Genomic DNA, 22,082 nt, shown 5'->3' on the forward strand with positions numbered 1-22,082 from the left:
GTTGCTACATAGGCACTGCACTGCAGTCACATTAAAAAAAATAAACCTGAGCTGTTCAGCCAAATCTGAGTGTAGAAACGTGCAAAGCGATGATCCTACCCTCCTGTAGCAAATATACAAGTGGGCCACCATGACTTCTCTATATCAGATGTAAAAATGCTTAAAGCTGAATAAAAAGTGGAGGAAATTATCACTTCAGTTCAGTAGTTTTGCTCCCACACAAATGACAAAGCCAACTAAACGCTGCACAGTGGAGGTATTCTTGTAAATATAAACATCTTCCCCATGTTCTGCGCTGTCTGAAAACTGACAGCTTTGAGAACACGCAAGAAAAATCAAGTTTGAGATGCTGTCACAATTCTAAGACAATGCCATTTGTTATTCTGTATTTTCCACGTTACGAATTTTAAAATGTATAGATTAATGTCTAATGCCACATTTGATATATCTACATTTAAAAAAAAAAAAATCAACAATATAAGAACATTAGAATTGTATATTGCCCAATGCTTATTTCAAGTGCCAGGGCAGTATTTAAGCCACTTTGCTTATGAAATACAAAGGCTGAACAAAACAGCTGAAGTTAACTACCAAACCCAAAGAGACAAGAACCTCACAATTATTAGTAACAAGCTGTGGGGAACTGTTTGTTGAGAAGTCTTTGTAATCACCTCTATATAAAGGCACTTGATTTTTTTTAACTGATATGAAATGTGAAATTGTATGAGCATAATGATGGCAGTCTGAGACACAGAAAGCCATGGCACTCATGACTGATACCCGGGAAGATCTTCTAGCAATAGGAAGCTCTAATGCCTAAGAAGTCAACAGGATCACAAATCCTTTTTCAAATAACGTTTAAGCTACCATACTGCTCGTAGGCAGACAAGAAAGACCACTACAGAAATAAAGCATCAAAACATTCAAAATAATCTGTTATTCCTTCTGGACAAGATGCAAATTTAATTTAATCTCACTTATTGTGAGAAAAATATCTATTTCATACCACAACCTGAAGTTATTTTATGTAAACTATTACAAAAAAAAGGTTGAAATCCAAGAACCACATTTCACCTGTGCACCCAAAGAATAAACCCCAAAAGCCAAAAGATTCCCCTCCACTACTCATGAATGACAGGATAGAATTCTGGAATGCTATTTTGCCTTGAACTACACAAAGTGAAGCAAGGTATTTTGCCAGGGAAAGAATCCCTAACAAAACCATGCTCCCACAAGCACCTTGCAGGCATGTCCTCTGGAATACTCCAGAGGAAGCCACACACGGCTCTAGATGGCCTAGCCTGGAAACCAGTTTACAGATGAACTCTGAGATCTGGATTAAATGACAGGAAAGAACACGAGTCCCTGCCCAGTGACTGTCCCTGTATTTCTATTTACCTGTAAACCTGAAATACAAATTTAGAGAATTTTCAGGTTGTTTCCATTTCATATATAACCCTGCAATTTCATCACATGCATACTTGACTCAAAAGCCACAAAACTGCTTCAAATTGAAAACATTAGAAATACTTGCCTTTGGAAGGGAAAGGCCATACTTGCATGAATAAATCCAAATATGCACAAATAAATCTGAACTCATCTGTAACTATCAATAACAGCTTCCAGAGCAAACCAAAAAGTATTCTGCCCTTTTTTTTTTTTTTTAATATATATTAACAAAGTGATCACATTCTTTCTGACAGCACAAAAATAGCTGGAGAAGTCAATCAAGTACATTTTTAATAACAGAAGTTAACCTGTAAGGCATGAAAAACCAAGGCAATGGATAGTACAGCCCATAAAATGACATCAAGAATATTTTTATTTTTTTTTAATTTGGAAGCTACAGATGCACATTCCTCCAAAGCCCTTGTATTTTAAAAATCAGACAGGAAACCTTTACTGAAGTTCTGTAAGAGACGAAAATGAACACTAGCCAAATGGCCTAATGGATTTAGGATTTGTTAAATTTTAGTTCATTTTTATTGTAAGAATAAGACTCCAATATAGATTTATCTTGTTTAGTACCTAGCAACATTATTCTGTGTTGAGCTATTCTAAGAAACATTTCCTATGAATTACATAAAGCTATTTTTAATTAGGATAAAAATGCAGAGTTCATTACTTCCATAGTGCTAATGGCATTCGTCTCACTCAGTCATCCTTGTCTGTTCATACTCTTTCTGGTCAAAAGCCTGTTTTATCAGAAAATACTCTCAACAGCTCTATTGACTCCTAAAACACCACCTCCTCTACTCTTTTGCTTTTTTGATTCCTGAAAACAACCTCTACCCACCCACGTTTGACCCAGGATCTTAATTTAGTCTTGCTGATCATCTCCAATCATTTACTATTGCCCACTTGTGAATTATTGTACCTACCCTGTCTTTTTGTGCTCTCCAAAAAATTAATATCTCAATTTCTTTGAAGCTTTCAGGATTCTCTACCCTTTTAATCTACTTTCATTGTCAAATTTCACTGAATTTCTGTATTTTATACATTATTTTTTCTACTGTAGAATACTTCTCTTTGTATGCAGAGCCAAGATAACTAGAGGGAACAGACAGAAAGCATTACCCTATTATGTTTGTTATTTCTTCTCTTCTGCCCTTTCTTACTCCTACAGCTTGATATTTATATATAATTTCTCCTTATTAAAAGCCAATTGCTAAGTTCTAAACACATTTCAATAGGATCCTTCTTGGTCTAAGCCAACTGTTTATGGAACAGTATCCACTGTGCTGTTAACTGGATCTCTGCTCAATTCCCAGCTGTCAGAAATGTAATATCTTAAAAGATCAAGAAATTTAATGTTGCAGGGAAAAAAATAAAATAAAACAAACAAATCAAAAAACACAAGCACAAATAGTACTGCATTCCTGGAAGTCATTTCAGAGTGTTCTAGAGGCAATCTACAACTCATTTTCAGAAGCTTCTTTTGGAGACTTGGTAGGCATGTTACCTTTTACCTTGCATGAATTACCTGCTTTGGGATGTCTACTAAACATGCAGTGTTTACCCTGCAATTAATGGCTTGGGACCACATAAAACTTTAAATAAATAAATAAATAAATAAATAACATTAAAAAGAATATCTTCAGCTTAATTACAATCACTATAAAGACTTTGGGAACGCAGAGTATTTTGTGTTTTTAGACAGAATTGCTCTCATTTACAATGATCCTTAACCTCCTAACAGTATTCTGATTTAATACAAGATAACTATTTGAGATTCATTTTCTCCTGAAGAGTTAGACTATTAAAAAAAAGTAATTAAAATATTAGAGTCAAAGAAAGGTCATGATTTCACCTATGGTCTAACCAGCTTCTGCTAAAATAAGTCAAATTGTTCTTCCCCTTCCCCTTTGTCACTTAAATGTTTCTAGGACTACATTCTCCTTGCAAATGCTTTTTGTCAGCCAGTTTTCTCCAGTCCTTAGGCTCACGCATGCAGCCAGCCACTTCACCCTGCCATAGAATGACATGACAGTAAAAGTGATCCGTGCAGCTTTGACTTTTCTGAATAATGCAACATGCAATCAAGTTTTCTGTATGTGTTCTCACTCATTCTTAACACACCAAAAAGCAGAAAGGTTAGTTCACTCAATAGTGCTCTGCACCTTTTTACAAGGTTCTACTCATAATTCAATATTAAGAACTATCCTTTTCAGCTTATTGGTAATAAATCTATTTTATTTGAAACTTTTTTTTTTTTTTTAAGATTAGAGCCTGAATTTAAGAGAAAACTTCTTATCAAGGAGAAAGAAAATCCATATTTTGACAATAAATTATTAATATTATCTTTAAAAAAAAAAAAATTATCTCCAAAGCAGGGAACCTTACAAGGCTAGGTTGCCAGAAATATCTAATATGATATTAACATTTTTTTTTTTTTTTAAGTCATGTTGACCTGAAAGATCTCTTAAGTAGCTATCTCAAAGTCTTTGCAAAGATCACTTTTCATCAGAAAAGCTATATAAAAAAGAGGCTAAAATTAAACAAACAAACAAAGCTAAGAATGTTGTTTTGGGAAAATACGTTGTTTTGGGAATGAATGAAAAACAACAGAATGTTGTTTTGGGCCTTTCATTAAAGCAAAAAAGAACAAGAATACTGAAAAAAATGTTTTGTTAAGAACATCATCTTTATTCGTATACTACTAACATAAGGCATCTTCCTAAGATGCACAGAGTACACAGAAATCAGGTAAGGTGCACATGGAACATGCATTCTTACAGCATTATACAAACAAAACTGCAGTATATAGTGTATCTGGACTAAATTAAGTAGTGTTCTGTGGGGATATAGCATGTAGCTAAAGATATAGCAAAAAAAAAAAAAAAAAAGAGATAAAAGAGAAGAAATGATAATCCTCGATATCTCTAAATGGGAATACCAGCCTCTGGCCTATCTAATATTCCTTATAATGCACACTTGCCATAAGAGCAAGCAGAAAAATCTATATGGCCTTAACATTAGACAAAAGAAAAAGCCTTCTTCCAAGGCTAAGACATTGTAAACTCAAGTTCTTTTTCCATCATCATAATTAGTACCCTGAAAAGAAAAAGAAAGAAAAAGAATGAAGAGATTTATTTAGAACAACTGGCAGTGACTCATTTAACCTGCATATCCACTAGGATAGATAACTTCTAGGCAGATAGCTCTAAATGCAGTTTCCATGAGAACAGAGTCACATCATGATATTTTTAATGTCTTCTCTTAGGAAGTAATCTACATTTAAAATATGGAAACTAGCATTAGGAAGCTAAACCAAAGTTAAACTCAGGTTCCTCAGTGGAATACTTTTACCCTATAATGAAGTAAAACAGCTTTATAATAGCACCAAGAGGATAATATCCACATTATTGCTAATTGTGCTACATTCATCAAACTCTAGAACAGCACTTTGCTCTTCTTGGTGAGAAGCAATATTAAAAAGAAGAAAAAAAGTTTTCAAGTAATTACTTAAACTCTGTCCTACCAAACAAGCTCCAGAAAACATTCTCTTACAGCTCTAACATCCAGCAAAGAAAAGAACACCCACAGATATTGAACTTCACTACACTGAACCACAAGACTCAAAGGTCAATCTGAAATAATTCCTGCTATAATCAGCAAAGTAATCCCAAGTACCCATTTAATACAAAAGCTCTGTTAGAGATAACAGTATTTTTACTATTTAGAATTGATAGCAGAATGACAGTGAGAGTCAATAGCCATCCTGTTCCCTCCCATGGAAGGGGTGGAAGGTTTCCAGTTCTGCAAAGACCAGCTCTGTTAGCTCTGTTCTTGTAAGCCCAGTATTACCTGGGATTTGTGTTTGTTGTTGCTGTTGTTTGTAAACAGAAGGAAGTAACCAGATCTGTCTGCTCCCGCATTAATCACAGGGTTCTGATTCACAGTGCATAAACTAATATCCAACCATTTACAATCAACTAAGAATCAAAATGGATTTTTCCCACTGTAATAAGAAAGACTTTTTACAGTACTGACAAAATAGTGCCAGTAATCTGAAGAATAACTGTAAAACTGTCCCGAGTTCTGGTAGGTCAGATATCCAAATCAAAACTGGCACCAAAAGCCTATTCTGAAGGGTATGAGCTAGCCCTCGGGGTACAAAGGGACTACAGCGGGCCAAGGACCCCAAAGAACACACAGAAATACTCTGAGGAACCATTAGCTTTGGGATGGTTCCACGAATATCGGCAATCCCCAACATAATCACCAACTGAACCTAGAAGTCCTTTGATAAGCCCCATTTATAAGTGAGAGAAACTCACATGCTAGGCCCACAGTATGGGGGCAGAGGAATTGTCTTTGAGCCCATTTCCACATTGGTTTTGTTTGGTTTTCCTGTACATAGGCGTTTACAGCCAGCCATTTCAGTATCTTTCTTTAGCAGCACACTGAAGGCAAATGTTTTCTGATTGGATGAAAAAACACTCCAGAAAATGTTTTCTATCTTATTAGCAGAGCACAAGTACAGCAGTAACAAATTTTGAAGTTCACAGAAAAATGGACATGCACAGTCTGCTGCTGGTATTGGAAGAACTCCAAATAATGGTGTGGGGAAAAATGCTAATGCTAAAGAACTGCTGCTGGAAGGAAATTGTGTGTGATCTTACTGTCCAGCTGTATTTCTAACAGACACAAATAGTAAGAATTAAATGAGTAAATTGGCAGCAGAAATATAATAGTCTTATCTATGGAAACTATGAGTGCTCACTTATTCTTACCTTCGTCTGCCTCATCCTCCTGGGATGATACGGGCCCTCCTCCACTTGTTGGGCTGACCAGTTCTTCCTCTCGTGCAGATTCTCTTTGTAGACTGACAACCTCATAAATTGGATCCCCAGCACTCGTGTGGCTTTTTCCTTCAGACTAAAACAAAATAGGCATATGTATAGGACCCCACTATTGACAAATACAGTTCTAATGGTTTGCAAAAAACCAAACCAAAACACAGACAAAAAAAATCTCATATCAAGGCTAAAGAATAGCTTGGGGAAGACTCCCTCAGATTCCTTTCTAATGGCATATGTAGGCTGGCAGTAAAACATAGCTGTGCTTCTCTTTTAAGGATTATAGTCAGAAGTTGCAAATAAACCAGCATTACTTCCAAAGCTGCCTCCTAGACACCATCTTAATTATCATTCAGAACTATGACAGAAAAGCTTTCCCATTTAAATACAGATACAATGAGATGAGGTCAAAGAGAAACTGCAGCAAAAGAAAACAGGAGAGCACAGGAAAGAAACTGGAATAACTGACATCACCACAGAAACGGGAATCAAATGCCTTAGAGAAAAAAAAAAAAAAAAAAAAGAAAAAAAAAGGTTTAAGTGATAAGGATTTCATTAGGTAAAGACAAGCTTAAAGAAACAACAAAACCTCACGCTTTTTGAAAGTCATAAATTGTGAAAAACTCCTTAGTGTTTCACCACCAACCCCCTGAAAAAAAAAGACCAATTCATCTCTATACCAGAGAGTATAATTTGTAATATATTCCTCTCAATAGGGATATGTATCTGCTGTATCTAGCTACAAAGTTTGTGTTAGTAGCCTAAGTTTAAATATATAAATATATGCTCGTACGTCTGTGTACATGTGTAGAGGTCATGTATATACATTAATCTATCACGCAATTTGACTTGGAAATTTTGGAACGTTGACTGTGGTGTCTGCAACTATGGATCTGAGGCCAAAACATTTTCAACAGAAAGCACTTTGTCCTGTAAGAGCAGCTTTTCTTCCAAAACTGTCTCTGGTATGTCGATAATTTCCAAGGCAAACTACCTCAAAAGTTGGGGGGCAGGGGGAAATTATTTTATTTTTACTTAAAACTGGAGAAGGTCAGAGTTTAATCTGTCTTTCACACTGAGTGGACTTTCACATGAAAACAGTTAGTTACCCATACCCCACTGGATACAACACTGCGAGTTTTTAAAGTAAAGTCAACTCTAGTTTTTCCTCTGAGTTACAGTTCTGAACACAATTATCATTCAGTTACATGCAGCGGTTAATATACTTGCAGAGAATTGTACAAAATGCAAACTAATGACTATATTAAATGAACTAGAACCAGCACAAAATTGTGTTCTGTTTTGTTCTTTGTGCTCTTGTCTAATAAGACAATTTTTGAGCATATTAAAAAAATCAAATTAACCATGAAAAAGAAAAAGAATACAATCTCTGAGTGTATTCAATTTAATTCAAAAGCAAAACTGTGAAGGAGTTGGAAGACGACTCCATGACACCTTTTGCTGGAGATGCATATCAACAGCTAAACAGAACTAGCAATTTCAACAAGCTGTTGACTTTATGCGGATAGGTAGCTTAAATAAGGACTGCTTCCACTAAGACAACATAAGTAATATTATACTGAGGAAATCTTTTTATTTCAGAGATATTAATCATTCAGATCTGCTTCCTTTATAGCTGATATACCCTGGAAGAAGGCAGTCATGTGGCTCCAACTATCAACCAATTTTGATGACTGAGCTCCTCAAAGTGTTTCATGAACTTAGGGATGTAGACATAAAGGTGCTTGGTTTTTTGTTTTGTTTTGTCTTTTAAATATTTAGCAAGCTATTATATTCTACTTGTTTTATTCTCACAGAACACCTTTATCATGTAATTACAAAATACCTGGCTAAATCAATCAAATATTGATGCCTGTAGAATTATTCACCATTACTATCTGTAGCTTTTATTTTTGATGGAGTAAGGCATGAGAGATACTACGGACTTTGCTGCAACATACAAGAATCACGCATCTTCAGGTCCTTGCACATGTTCTGCTTAACTGCAAGACCACCTGTATACAATGGAAGTAACTTGGTTAGTTGCTTTTCTGAAGCCTGAATTTGTTATCTACAACAGCCTTTCCAAAGATCATGTTCTGATGATGAGAATGTGTATCAGCAGCATGGCAATATGTTTATAGCAGTCCTAAATCTCATGGCAACCTGCATTTATGCCATTTCTCATACCTGAATGCCCCTCACAAATTTGGGTTCAGACTAGCAGGCCTACAGGAATCTCTCCTCAGCAGAGTTTTGATTTTTCTCTCCTCACCAGCAAGTCTCACCCTGGGAAATGCTACTCCATTACTTACTTCCTTTCTGAACCTCCGTAATGGATGCTTCTTTACTGGGAAGGGCACCTTGCTCAGACAGCCCAAGTCAAAAGCTTCTTGCCAAGGACTCTGCACACTGGAACTCAGAACTGGGCAGACAGCATGCCTGAATTTCTCACCTGCAGTCAAACAGGCTACATTTGTACAATAATGGATAGCACTGCTGTCATAATTTTACATCAGCAGGCAAACTATACCACGGGATTCACTGTCCTGCACAGAGGAAAACACCTCTCCTTAGAGCTGAGGCTACTGATAAAAGCTTTCTGGTTCCCTAAAATCCAGTTGAATTCAACTACTTTCCCAAATGGTCCATAAGCGGCTGATCTCAATGCCATCTGCAAAAGTTATTTTTAAAGAAGAAAGTGTCCTAAGGTACAGCTTCTTTCAGAGTTACCTACAAGTTATTTACTGAGTTAACTATCAACAGCTATTGCAATACAAATTACCCAGCAGATAATTGGTTGAATAACAACTTGCTACAGGTCAACCACAGAGATCCTATCATCCATCACCAGGGCAGAATCTTGGAGTAAGATTGCCAAGATTAAAAATGTTCCTTCCCTGAAAGTCTGGAGAACAGCTCCTCAGAGTTTTACAGCAGGAAGAAAAGCTTGTGTTTCTTTAGGAAAAGGAGGCATGTGTGTGTTGTCACATTATAAGGGGTGAGAAAGCAAAAGGAAATTACCCATAGTACTCAAAACTAAAACTGGTAGGGTTTTAACTGATTTAAGAGGAAAGGTTAATTGATTATAGCTATGCATCCAGCAGTTGACAAAGTAATATCTTCAAATGTATTTTTCTTAAATTGAAAATGCAGATATCCTCAACATTTGCATATAACACTTGGTTTTCTCACATTTTCTTGAATTCCAAGTTACTATGCTAATCTGCAGAAGAACTACATAAACAGCATTTCATGAGATTTATTTACTTTAAGTGTTAAACACAGCTGCACTTTTGCTATATAGCATGAACACAGCTTGTTTTGCCAGATCCATTACTACACCCCACAGGATGATGACACAATTAAAACATTCACACTAGGCTCAGTAGAATTAAATCACTCCTATTTGGTTTAATTAGTCAAAGATAAGAGATCGTTATTCCAGTGCAAATGATACAGTTAGCCTCTGCTGTTCCCTTTTTGAACCAAGGACCCTGCATTCTGTGATTCTATGGCAAATCTTTGGAGAAAGCAGGTCAACACTCTCTGCGCAAGGATGTGCTGTACATCGTCCTGCACTGATAATGGGAAGACATACATTTTATGTACCTACCCAATGCCAGAACAGAGGAGTCTTTAGCAGTCTACTCAGTAGGTAACTGTTGAACAAAAGTGACCAGATGAGACGGATGGATATATCATCTCTTAGTGCTTGAGGAAGAAATAAATGCACAGTAATCCCCCAAGCACAGGATTGGGAAAGCTAACAGAGGGAATACACAACTATTCTTTAAGCTTCATCTAAACGTCTCACCTCTGTAGAGTGGTGCATTGTTTCTACAACTTGACTTCAACATTGAACTCCAAAGACTGCCAAACTGAGTATTTCAGAGAAGATAGTTTCCTAAAAATGGTTTTGGTCTGTTTTTTCCCTTTACTGTTCTTTGAACATTTTGTAAGGTTACAATCACCAGCATGAACAACACTACCTTAATAAATCATTGCAACAATAATGCCCTTGCCCTTCATGAAGCCCCAGGGAGTGAAGGACAACAATGTAGTGCATTTTGTACACACAAAATGCACCATGAGGGTGAAAAGACAGTGACTTTCTCATGCATCAGAGCTTGCTCTTCCAGATAACCTTCTTCCAAACTCCTCGTTTGGAAAACACAGAAACCCAACCTTCCAAGATACTTTGAAAAAACAGTAGTAATAGCCTAACTCAAACCACTGCATAAGGTTCCTCTGCCTTTAATTGATTACATCCTTCCAGCCACCTATCTTCGTATTTTGAACCTTAACACCCAGGATTTCCATGTTAGGTATTAGCTGATCTTACAGTGAACAATTAATGTCATTTCCTGATTTTACCAAATAGACTTGTTTTAGATGTCTGTGCATAGATCTGATTATATGAAATTACAGAGAATTCAATAGATAGATTCAAAATTGTTTAAGCCCACAAAGCCAATGACTTATGACATATATAATAATTCGGTTTACAAAGGCATCAAACACTTCTATATGCTACTTAAGCATTAGGTATTTAAACATTTCAACCAGTTAAAAAAACCCCTACTGAGGTGCAGTGTCATACTAACTTTTATAAAGGACAAATTAAAACAGACAAAATAAATACTCCCAGCTTCAATTTTTCTTTTTTTAAAAAAAAGCACACGATACCTGTTTTAGCTTCATATAAAACGTTTCTGTGAAGGTTTTTCTGCTGAAGTACCAGAAACGTTCATTAGCAGGATACACACGCACAACAGTCTCCAACAAAAACCGCACTGGTTCTACTACTTCGGTGACAACCATATCCACTGCCACAGTCATGTACACACGCTTATCTAAAACACAAAACGTCATGTACAGGAAAAGTGTCAAAAATTAAAACAATAAATGACAAACTGTTGTTCAACTGAAACCACTTTCTATTAAATTACTCATGCTATTGCATCTGATTTATTACTCTGATGATAACTCCCATGACTTTTTTTTGGAAAAAAAATCTGTGCAAACAGATTCAAAGTGTTAAGCAGATAAGGGGAAGGTCCCACTGTCCCAAAATAAGGAGGATAGCTAAGAAAAACAGGAGGAGCAGTGCAAAAATCAATAACAACAAAAAATAATGGGCCCTCTAGTCAGGAGAGGATAAGGATAGAAAACAAAGGAAAAAGGAGAAATTAATGGTTGGTCAAATAAAATTGTACATATATGGTATAGTAATAAGCATCAAGTAGTTTGTGAACCCATAGTACTCGGTCAACGAGGAAACAGGAGGAATCAAGCGTTGGGTAATAGGGAAGAAAAGGTTATGATACACTTTTGCTGGGCACTCCTGGCTTGCAGGATGCCCACCACTGCAATCGCAAATAAAATAGCTTTACAGAAGACCCTGTCTGAGAAAATTATTGAGGTATTTCTCACAAGACCAAAGAGGCAAGTGGGAATTTAAAAAACAACAAAAGCCACATGCAAACACAAAGTCGTATCTTAAAATGGAAACCATGTCAAGCTTCACAGCAAGTAGTTTCACACAGTAGCCTACACACTACTAGAAATAATGTGATTTGAAAATCGAGCAGCAAGAACAACACCACTGACTGTATATACTTAGATATGTCTTTACGCAACTGATACGAGCTCTGCCTTGGGACAGAAAACAAATTCCAGTTCTGCAGCCAAACTTCACATCACGTCAGAGAACATCAATTCTAAGGATAAGGAACTGTGCTAAATATTGAAGCACTTCCATGCATTGTTTCCACCTTCCCAAAATTGAAGGAGATGTAATGCTATTCGTAATCATCTCACTTCAAAGTTAAAAGAAAAAGAACAGCAATGCCTAGGTTTTATACTGCTTTGCTGACTACAGAAGGGGAAAAAACAACTTCCGAGTGTTTAAGTCCAAAAATCTTGATAACCAGGGAGTAGGAACATAAGCCCCAAACACTAGTTTAGTATCCCCAGATCAGCAACACATAGCTCTATGAACATTGCATGTCTATGTCACATACATTTATATACAGAAGTTCTGCTTTTAGCCATGGACGCTTGGAACATGATGGTCTATGTACTCAGACATATACACCACGATTCCCAGGATAACACACATACATCAAACTCTTGTCATATAAAAAACAAATTTAAGAATTAAATTACCTTTTGGTGTTTCCTCATTAAGTACTAGAAACATCGGTGCATTAGGATTCCATATTCCAGTAATTATGTAAGCCTTCCCATCAGAACTCTTTCCCATGGATTCCTAAAAATAAAAACATACAGGATTTTACTAGAGCCATGACTGCAGATCAAAGAGACTGGGAGTGGAGAAAATAGTTCTGGGAAGTTCAGAGTAACATTGTCTTCAATCTAGAAAACACAACCTAAATAAAGAATAGGATATAATGTATTGAAAAAGGGTATAGGGAAGAGAAAAAAGAAATATATATATTTCTCTTTTTTCCCAATTATATAAGAAACTGAAGGTAAGACAGCTTACCAACATACTTTTTAAACGTTTATTATAAAAGACAAGTGACTACTTCAAGTTCTGAGCAAGAATTTAAATTCAAATGAAGCAAATAATGGCAAAGTTTTCAGCAACGTGGAAAAAATAACACCACCTCCCTAATGCCCAAGTGTGTGTATATATATAAAAACAATTCAATTACTTGCTCTATATTTTCAGGCAACATGTGTAACACAATAAAGAAATCTTCGTTATAAAATAATAATAATAATATATATATATTATATAATATTATATATAATATATATATAATATTATATATATTATATATAGTATTATATATATTGTATATGTAATAAAATAATATAATATATATCAAATATATACATATAATATATATAATAAAATAATGATAATATAAAATATAAAATAATAACCAGCTATCAGAACGTTGTCTTCATCAATTTAACAAAAACAGATGCCACAGGTTTTGAAATTAATTGAAATATTTTGTCCATTACACATACCATCTGTTTCTAGTTCTAAGATATAAAATCCAGGATTTAAGAAACAAAAGCAAACAAAAACAAACAATGGGAGTTTTACTTTTCAGGGGTGCTTTTCTTTGGTTGTATTTTTTCTGTTTGTTTTTCATTTGGTTTTTAAATCACCTGTATCTTTTTAAGTGGACTATTAGAACTAAGCATTACCATGTCTAGTAAATGCATGTCACTGTTCTTCACATTTCGTCCAGGGCTTAGTAGCATCCCAAAGCATCTGTGAAGTTTTATTAAAAAAAAAAAATATTAGCATTTCAAAGATAAAAATATTTTATTGAGCATAATGAGACAGCTACCTACTGCCGCGAATTTAAAGAAAATCTTTCTAAGTAATTTTTTTGCTAGTGTTATGGTAATGCTCAGGAAATATCACAACATAGATTACAGAAGTGACAATGAAATTATTTTCCAGAATAAAGACAACAGAAATTGGTGTCTAACCTATGAAGAAACAATTATTCTTAAAGACAACTTAAAATACTAGCTTTAAAGATACCAACAATTCATGTACGTTAGTAAGAGATTGGATAGAAGAAATACACTCAGTCCCTAGAGAAAATGAATTTAAAAGTTATTTTTAAAATTGCTTTCATACAACCAAATGAATGTAACAATTTCACATACTGTATCACTCATAACCTCACTGGTGTAGCATCACCTAGCCTCACAGACCCTTAAAATAAGGATTTGCTCTATTTTTAGACTTCTGTTCTCTCTTTCTTAAGACCAAAGCTCTGTATTTTGCAGATCCACTTTTATATTGCCGATCTCTTGTGACAACATATGTGATTCACATGACCAGGATGAAATAAAAAAAACACCATAGCCCTACGACACACAGTATTAAAGTAGTACAGCTAGGTTTAATTTTGCTCAAATAGATTCTATACCAGTCCCATTATCTTCACTGCATACCAAAAGTGATTTGATAAACCAGAGCCAGTAGGCTCATACCTTTCTCTCACCCTTTCCCTTTGCCAAGAGCAAAAATCACCTCCTTAAGTATCCTGGGATAGTTCAACGTCCTAGTAACCACTTCTGTACGTATGCCTATTCTCTACCGTCTCCTTCACTTTAGACACAGGTCATGCTTTCTTCTTGGGTTTTAATGGCATTTTAACAACCAGCAGCTATCTCAAGATGCACCTCTTGTTTAGTTATACTTATTGATCACATAATAGGAATTGTATCACAGAATGTTAGGGATTGGAAGGGACCTTGAAATATCATCTAGTCCAATCCCCCTGCCAGAGCAGGAACACCTACCTCAGGTCACACAGGAACGCATCCAGGTGGGTTTTGAAAGTCTCCAGAGAAGACTGCACAACCTCCCTGGGCAGCCTGTTCCAGTGTTCTGTCACCCTCACCGTAAAATAGTTTTGTCTCATATTTAAGCAGAGCCTCCTACATTCCAGCTTACACCCATTGCCCCTTGTCCTATCACTGGGTGTCACCAAGAAGAGCCTGGCTCCATCCTCCTGACACTCACCCTTTACATATTTAAAAACATTAATGAGGTCACCCCTCCGTCTCCTCTTCTCTAAGCTACAGAGACCCGGCTCCCTCAGCCTTCCCTCGTAAGGGAGATGCTCCACTCCCTTAATCATCCCTGGGGCTCTGCGCTGGGCTCTCTCAAGCAGTTCTGTGTCCTTGAACTGGGGGGCCCAGAACCATACGCAATATTCCATACTATAGCCCTCTATAAAGCTTTGTTGTTGTCATCCTACTAAGGAAATCAAGATAACAAGACTTTGAGGAATCCTACCATCATCCACAATTTAAAAGGTGCATGCATGAAAGAGTAGGAAGCAGCTTCTGCCTTAAAGAGTTTCCAACCTAAGCAGGAAAGACAACGGAAGTTTTATGCCCATTTAGCAACTCTGAGATTACTCTGCCATGGAGACAGTAAATAAGCCAGGGTTTTGAATTCCAGAATTCCAGTACAGTCATTTAAAAGTATCAAAAAAGATTAAAAAGATTTCTAGTTAAAAGGCAAAAAAAAAAGTTGAAATATTTGTAAACAATCATTTAAACTTTTGAACTTCCTGACTATTGAAAGCACAAATTCAGTTCTGAAGTTTCTGCAAATCACCTTTATATTTCTGTCCTTTGAGCATACTCCATGATGAATGAAAAATATTGAACCAAATTATACATTTATAACACAAGGTGCAAGCTGTTTTGCACAGACTTTTTAATGTTAGATCTCAAATAAGAAAAAAAAAAAAGAAAAAAAAAAAAAGAAAGTAAATAACTTCTCTGGGCAATCTGTTCCAGGGCTCAATTTCCTTTGTATTGACAACAACTGGCCTAACTCAGAGGAGTTTCCAGGGAAGTAACTTGTGTCCATTGACTCTAATCCTACCATTCCACACTCCCAAGAAGAGTCTGGCTCCTTCTCCTCTGTACCCCCATGAGCTATGGGAAAGCACTACGAGAAGCTCCCATTCCCACCTTCTCTAAGGCTCAACAAAAGCTCTTCTGTCATCTGGGCCAGTTATCCAAAGGAAAATTTAGGTTTCTCAGCAAGCAGAAATTGTAAGACATCATTTGAACAGTCATAGGAAAGTAGTGAAGACAGAATAGCTTCACAGCTTTCAGGCAAGAACACTATCATCAGAGATAGCATAGCAATTACTGTTTCAGTAATGCTATATGAACTGCAAAAGATAGTCTTAACATAAGCTATGAGTACATCATCTATTACTTTTGGCCCTAGCACATTTGGATATATGATTTTTGTTTTCTACCTCATTACTTTTAAACATTAACTTACATCCATAATGGTATTTTTTCTTACCCATACTCCTGCACTACTAAAGTCCTAAGAAGTGAAGTGGTAAATGAAACATTAGGCAGCAATGCAGATGTATCTATACAGCCTAAGGCAGTGCCACGTAAAACAACGGTAGCTAGGATGCTAGGACTTGTACTTAACCACATGAGCAGACTTCTCTGGAGGACTAATTAGACCGGGCAGAATGTTACAGTAGACCAACTGCACTATTTTTAGTTCCTGAGGTAGAAATAGCTAAGAATAAGCTATAACTTATAACAAGAGAGGGGTCATCAGCTTCTGGCACATCTACTAAAGAAAACACTAAGGCTGAGATTCAGATGTAGGCAAAATAACCATGCTTTTCAAAGGCAACAGCTCACAGATCCCAGCTCTTGCTGTGCTTCTCTCAGATGCACACAAAAGTTCTGACATGTGGCAGCCAAGATCTTTGAGAAGTATGCTTCTAAAAGAACAGGAGTCAGAAACAAGCAGCCCCTGCCTCTCAGAAATAGGTACTTCGGATGACTGGCGACATCCTGCTACTGGAAGAGTCAGGGCTTCTGTTTGAAGTTCAAAAGACTAAACTCAGTTTAACTGAACTAAAGGGGCTCAAGACCTTTGCTTGCAGAGGAGCTCAGTTTTACACAAACAGTTGTCACTATGCTCAGCCTCCAATTTCAGATGTAAAAATGACAACTACGAACATCACCTTCAGAAGAATGAAAATGCCCTACCACACACCTCAGTTTCAGAAAGACCTGTAAAGACCATGGGCTTCGGTCCTGCCATTTCTGACCTGTGGCTTTTCTGCACTCAGAGGTGACTATCAAGTGGCTACATGCAGGTACACTACTCTGTTTAAACTCAGCTAGTTTCTACACCTGTAAAAAAAAGAATTTAAGGTATTCCTCACTAATATAGATTTTCATTTATATAAATACAAATGCTACCCACGAATAAAGCCAGTGGTATTACATTAACATGGTAACATGATCATAGAATCATAGAATATCCTGAGTTGGAAGGGACCCTTAAGGATCATCAAGTCCAACTCTTCTGATCTATAAGAGTTTTCCAGTAACACTCAGCAACCAGCCAATATTCTGCACATCACTTCTAAAGACATCAAGTCTAGACCTTAACCTAAGGAATATCTACATAACTTGTAAGTAACTCTCCTGTACGAATGGTAGCACAGTATATTTAAACACCACTGTTTTAAAACAAAGTGTCAGTCCTAGAACCTCTCCGAATGAAAGGCTGTTTCACTCTCCAGAACAACTCTTAAAGCCCCCTAATTAGTAACTTAAATTTTCTTCCTGAACCCCGTAGACAGAGACTTGATATCCCACACTGGGGGAACAAACCAGTGTAGTGCCACCATGACTCAAACCTGGGAGACAGGAGTGAACATCGCTTCTTTACCTGCTCCAACCAAGATAAAAACAGGCAAGCTCCCCAGGACTTGTTCAAGAACAGGCCACAAAGGTAGGAAGGGACAGAGTATCTTGGCTGTGGGTAACCTGTGTTATCCAACCCAGCCAAGGGCCCAGCCTGAACGCAAGGAAGTGGCATCAGCAGAGGTTCTGCCAGTGGTACCAGGTTCATTTTCTGAGAGCGTAAATAAAGAGTCTGGATCTCTTTAGATCAGAGACCAAATTTCTTTAGCAACAGCCTCCTTTTTGCATTATAATTTCACTTATAAATACTTCTGAGACTTTTGGTGTTCTCTTAGGCAAGCTCAATTGATCTTTTACACCATTTGTATTGCACTATTATATAATATATATTATGTTATGCTCTGAGAGTGTATAAAATGGCTTCCAAGCTTGTGTGTGTCGTATCAATTACATGACTTTTATCAGCAAAGTTTGTGGTGATAAAAATAACATCCAAATTGAATCATCCTAAATAACACCAAAATAAAAGCTCAATTCTAATGAAGGCAGTTTTGGGAGAAAAACAAAAAAAAACAGACCCCTCAAGGTCCCCCACAAGGAAAATGATGTATATTCAGTGTTATTCAGAAATTCTTAAAATAGTTCATCATTCATGAATTGAAATTTCAAGCCAACATAAATTAAAAGTTTAATCCTAGTGAAAATAGATTTTTTTAAACTGATGAGTAGCAAAAGCACAGTTTTACAATACAAAAGCGTTATCATTAAAAATCTCTGTTCTATATCCCTCGTCTAAATGTTTGTTTCATTTTTGAAAAAGATACCTTGAAAGCACACAGATCAATCAGGTTTTTTGATTCTCCTGTTATCCTGAATTCCCTTTTCAATAAATTTGAATTCTCCTATTGTTACTTTTTTGATAAGATTGCCATCTGGTGGCATTTGCTCTTTTTAAAAATTGAGATATCAAAAAGGAATTTTCTAATTTAAGCTAAGACAATACCCACTATTGTTGTAGCAGCAAGAGTCTACTGTTAATGAACCCATTAACTGTTATTTTTCACATACATGGTCTGCTTCTTGTGCAAATGTCCTGCACAAAGATCAAATTATTCTGTCTAAAAGAGTTTCCCCTTATTTAATTTCCAGTAAATATAATATTTACTTATATCATAACTTCACTAATAACTTTAGTGAATAAAACTATGGGTTATCAACCAGTCCCGAGATCTTCACCATTACTTAAACATTAGAAACATACTATATATATATAAAAAAAAAAATACAATGAAATCCTACTGATCTTGAAGACTCCAACAAGAGATTGCTTCTTCTAAGCACTGGGTTGAGTCCAAATTTGTACTGCTCTAGTACATTGATCTAATGGAAAAGTATTCTCCAGAGTTTAACATAGCTCAGACAATCTAACTTGATCACTTTCTCTAAATAGTGAGATGCGGATAATGCAGCCTTACAATAAATGTGTGATTCTGCATTACTTAAGAACAACAAAAAGGAAAATCAAAAGTATTTGCATGCCATAAGTATCCTAACAGCACATTCAAAAAATACTATTAAAATGCAAAAAAAAAGTTTGACTATTACATACTATGTTTCCAAGACATCTTGTTTCCACCTTAAAAATCACACAAATTAATTCAAGAGAAATTTGAAACTGAACTGCACATAGAAATTAATTATATTATCCAATAATACTGTGTTACTGTTGTTTTTCTTTCTGCCACATAACCTGCAAAGCTAGGGAAAAGTAGATTAAATATTTTTCTCACAAAAACTTAATCTGCATTATCTTATTACTCTTACCTTTCAATGGCCAGTTCTTTGTTCGAGAGCTGTTGAACTGTAATGACCACTTTCTTCTCAATTCCCTGTTTAAGTTTGAAATACAATTTATCTCTATCCTTTGGTACTGGGCTAAAAGAATAATAATAAAAAAGCTCCTTTAGTACAGATAGAGAAGATGAACTGTTAAATACAGAAGAGACAGTAGTAACCAACTTAGAGGGTAAGTTAATTTGAGAGAACCTCTCATAATTTAATCATAAGTTAATAAACAGCCACTGAAGTGTGACTTTGACTCGTATGTAGCATCCTAACTGCCCACAGGATTTATCAGGCCCACATATCCAAAAATTCATGGGGTATTTTGGGTTTTGAAATAATAACAAGTGTGCTACCTATGAAGCAAAAACCAAATAGCACATTTTCACATTACCAACTCTTATCATCAACTCTCTCCTCTATTCCAAAACTGATGTAATTAACTGTTAAGCAAAAAATATTTTGTTCCCCTGTAATGCTCAGAGTAGTTTACAGTTTTCTAAACTTACAATGAATTTGGAATTAATTAGCTTACAAAAATCTCAATTAAAAGAGTACTAAACTTTATTTATACAGAAAAACAGTTTTAACAGAAGTTTGTACAGACTTCCTGTCTTTTCCATTTGTACAGACCTACACTGAGCATCTCTATCAAAAAATGTCTTTAAAAGAAGCTAATTTGAAAAATGGATGATGATTTTTTAACCTTTATATAGAAAATATACAGAGAAAAAAATTGTAAAAACAAAGCAACAGCTTTCTACTTATAGTGAGTCTGCTTATGGAAAGAAGTCAAATGAGTTTCACTGCAACATAGTAGTTGTAAATTTTGCAAGCATGCATGATTCGGAAAGATTTCTACTTTTCCATTCAGCTTACCTAAAATTTCCTTTTCCATCATCTTCTTTGACTTCTAAGGAAACACTGAAAGTGTACACATCACTATCTGGAGTAGGAAGAACAAAGTCCTTAACATGATCAGATGCTTGTTTGGAAGAACGTTTGAATGCTGTTGAGAAACTATATAAAATTCGGCTAACCTGCAGAAAAGCAAAAGAACTAGTGGTATTATTAAAAAAAAAAAAAAAAAAAACAGTATATTTTAATGTTGTATTGTGATATGCTATCTTAAGGAACAAATTCAGTTATACAAGTTTCTGAACTCAATCCCAAATTCAGTCAATTCTAAGATTTTCGTCATTTGCCTTTTATACCAAAGAAAAACAAAACAAAACAAAACAAAACAAAACAAACAAACAAAAAAAAAAAACACTACCAACACGCACACCTTTCATATCTGGTGTTTAATAGCCAAGCTAATTCAATAGTAATATTACCTATTTCTATTCATATCATATTCACGCCTGCTGTAATGCTCAGTAAGTTAATACACATTACAAGACTGGGAATGCAGACCATTAGAGGACCCTAACAATTGATATTTCAAGTACTGCATTTGAAAATACATCTCACAGCTTGCTCATGCAAACGTTAAAAAATGAGATTTTTCTTTTTCATCCTTTATTTTTCCACCCTAGAAAATCCTTCTCTCAAACTACCATGCAATTCTTGCCAAAATGTATAGGGCAACCATAGTTCTGTAAGATGATTCATTGTAACTCTCAAAGATCTACATTGTAAAATGAGTCTGAAACCTACCCAAATTATGCCTAAAAAACAAAATACTTACCTTAAATCTAGGCTTTCTAGAGTATAAGTTTTAACTTGTATTAATATTCACATATGACCACATGCACGTTTTGTAAAATCCATTACACGTTACAATATTTTTCAAGGCAATATATATGTTTCCACATCAGGAACAACTTTTTCAGATACGCCTTGCATCCTTCATATGAGTCACTATAGAACATTTAATACTTACTGCCTCTTTAATCTCACAGGAAAAAACATGAATCTGGAACTCTTCTGTTCCACAACTGCTTTCAGTGAATGCAAAACAATCACTCTCTGAAGTTCCAGTTTGTCCACGCACACAAAACAGCACCTTATAGATTGGAAAAGAAGCTTTCTCCACATTGCTTGATTGATCTATTATTCTGTGGAGGGAAGGAACAGGGAAGATCAAGTAAAAAGGTCACTGAAACAAACAGACATAACTAAAATATTTTTCTGCAATTAAAAAAATATCTAAACTGTAATTACTATTAAATTCAAGCATACAAGCTGCAGAGTAGGAACAGATATGTCAGGTTCCAGCTTTATGATGTAAATATTTCTAGTTTTAAAACAAATCAAGCCACTATTACACTCCATAAGACAAATATAGTACATCCATCTCACGCAATAATACAGACCATCATTGCTCTGCGATCATTTATGAGAAACAAAAGCAGAAATGTAGAAACCACAGCAGCCGTGAAAACATGATTTGCATACAAAGACCAAAGAAAAATCCGTTTAAGAAAGCACTGTTTATGCAGAACATGTAAAACTATATATCTTAGTAAACAATCCCTGCTATGTTAGGTGATCATGAATCACAACAACTTTAAAAGCACCAAAAAATGTAAAATCCAGTCTGCCATGAACATCTGGATTTATTATCCTGCCCTATCTTTTGAGCTAATTAAGGTATTTATGGAAAATTAATAATAAATTATATATATTTATCAAACAGGCTTGTGCTCAAAGACTAACACCATTTCCACTGGAATTAGGCTCTTCATCCTCCTCATCTTTGTAATCTCAGAAAAC

The 22,082-nt window shown here is 35.6% G+C and overlaps 1 protein-coding gene and 1 long non-coding RNA gene across 4 annotated transcripts in view; both read right to left on the reverse strand.

Annotated features, from left to right (window-relative positions):
- The window catches only part of RABGAP1L (RAB GTPase activating protein 1 like), a 247,475-nt gene that overhangs the window by 198,110 nt on the left and 27,283 nt on the right, over positions 1-22,082 (reverse strand). For all 3 annotated transcript variants that reach the window (XM_035332547.1, XM_035332548.1, XM_035332549.1), the window contains 7 exons: positions 21,250-21,424; positions 20,244-20,404; positions 19,347-19,457; positions 13,494-13,560; positions 12,474-12,576; positions 10,992-11,158; positions 6,237-6,381 (listed from right to left, as the gene is read on the reverse strand). In XM_035332547.1, the coding sequence (XP_035188438.1) occupies positions 6,237-6,381; positions 10,992-11,158; positions 12,474-12,576; positions 13,494-13,560; positions 19,347-19,457; positions 20,244-20,404; positions 21,250-21,424 (929 nt within the window). The remainder of the gene's footprint in view (positions 1-6,236; positions 6,382-10,991; positions 11,159-12,473; positions 12,577-13,493; positions 13,561-19,346; positions 19,458-20,243; positions 20,405-21,249; positions 21,425-22,082) is intronic.
- Positions 4,126-6,220, reverse strand: LOC118170393. The gene is made up of 2 exons (XR_004752697.1): positions 5,781-6,220; positions 4,126-4,554 (listed from the first exon to the last, which is right to left on the reverse strand). It is a non-coding gene; the product is annotated as an uncharacterized LOC118170393 (long non-coding RNA).

This window comes from Oxyura jamaicensis, chromosome 8 (genome assembly GCF_011077185.1).
Source record: "Oxyura jamaicensis isolate SHBP4307 breed ruddy duck chromosome 8, BPBGC_Ojam_1.0, whole genome shotgun sequence".
NCBI lineage: Eukaryota > Metazoa > Chordata > Aves > Anseriformes > Anatidae > Oxyura > Oxyura jamaicensis.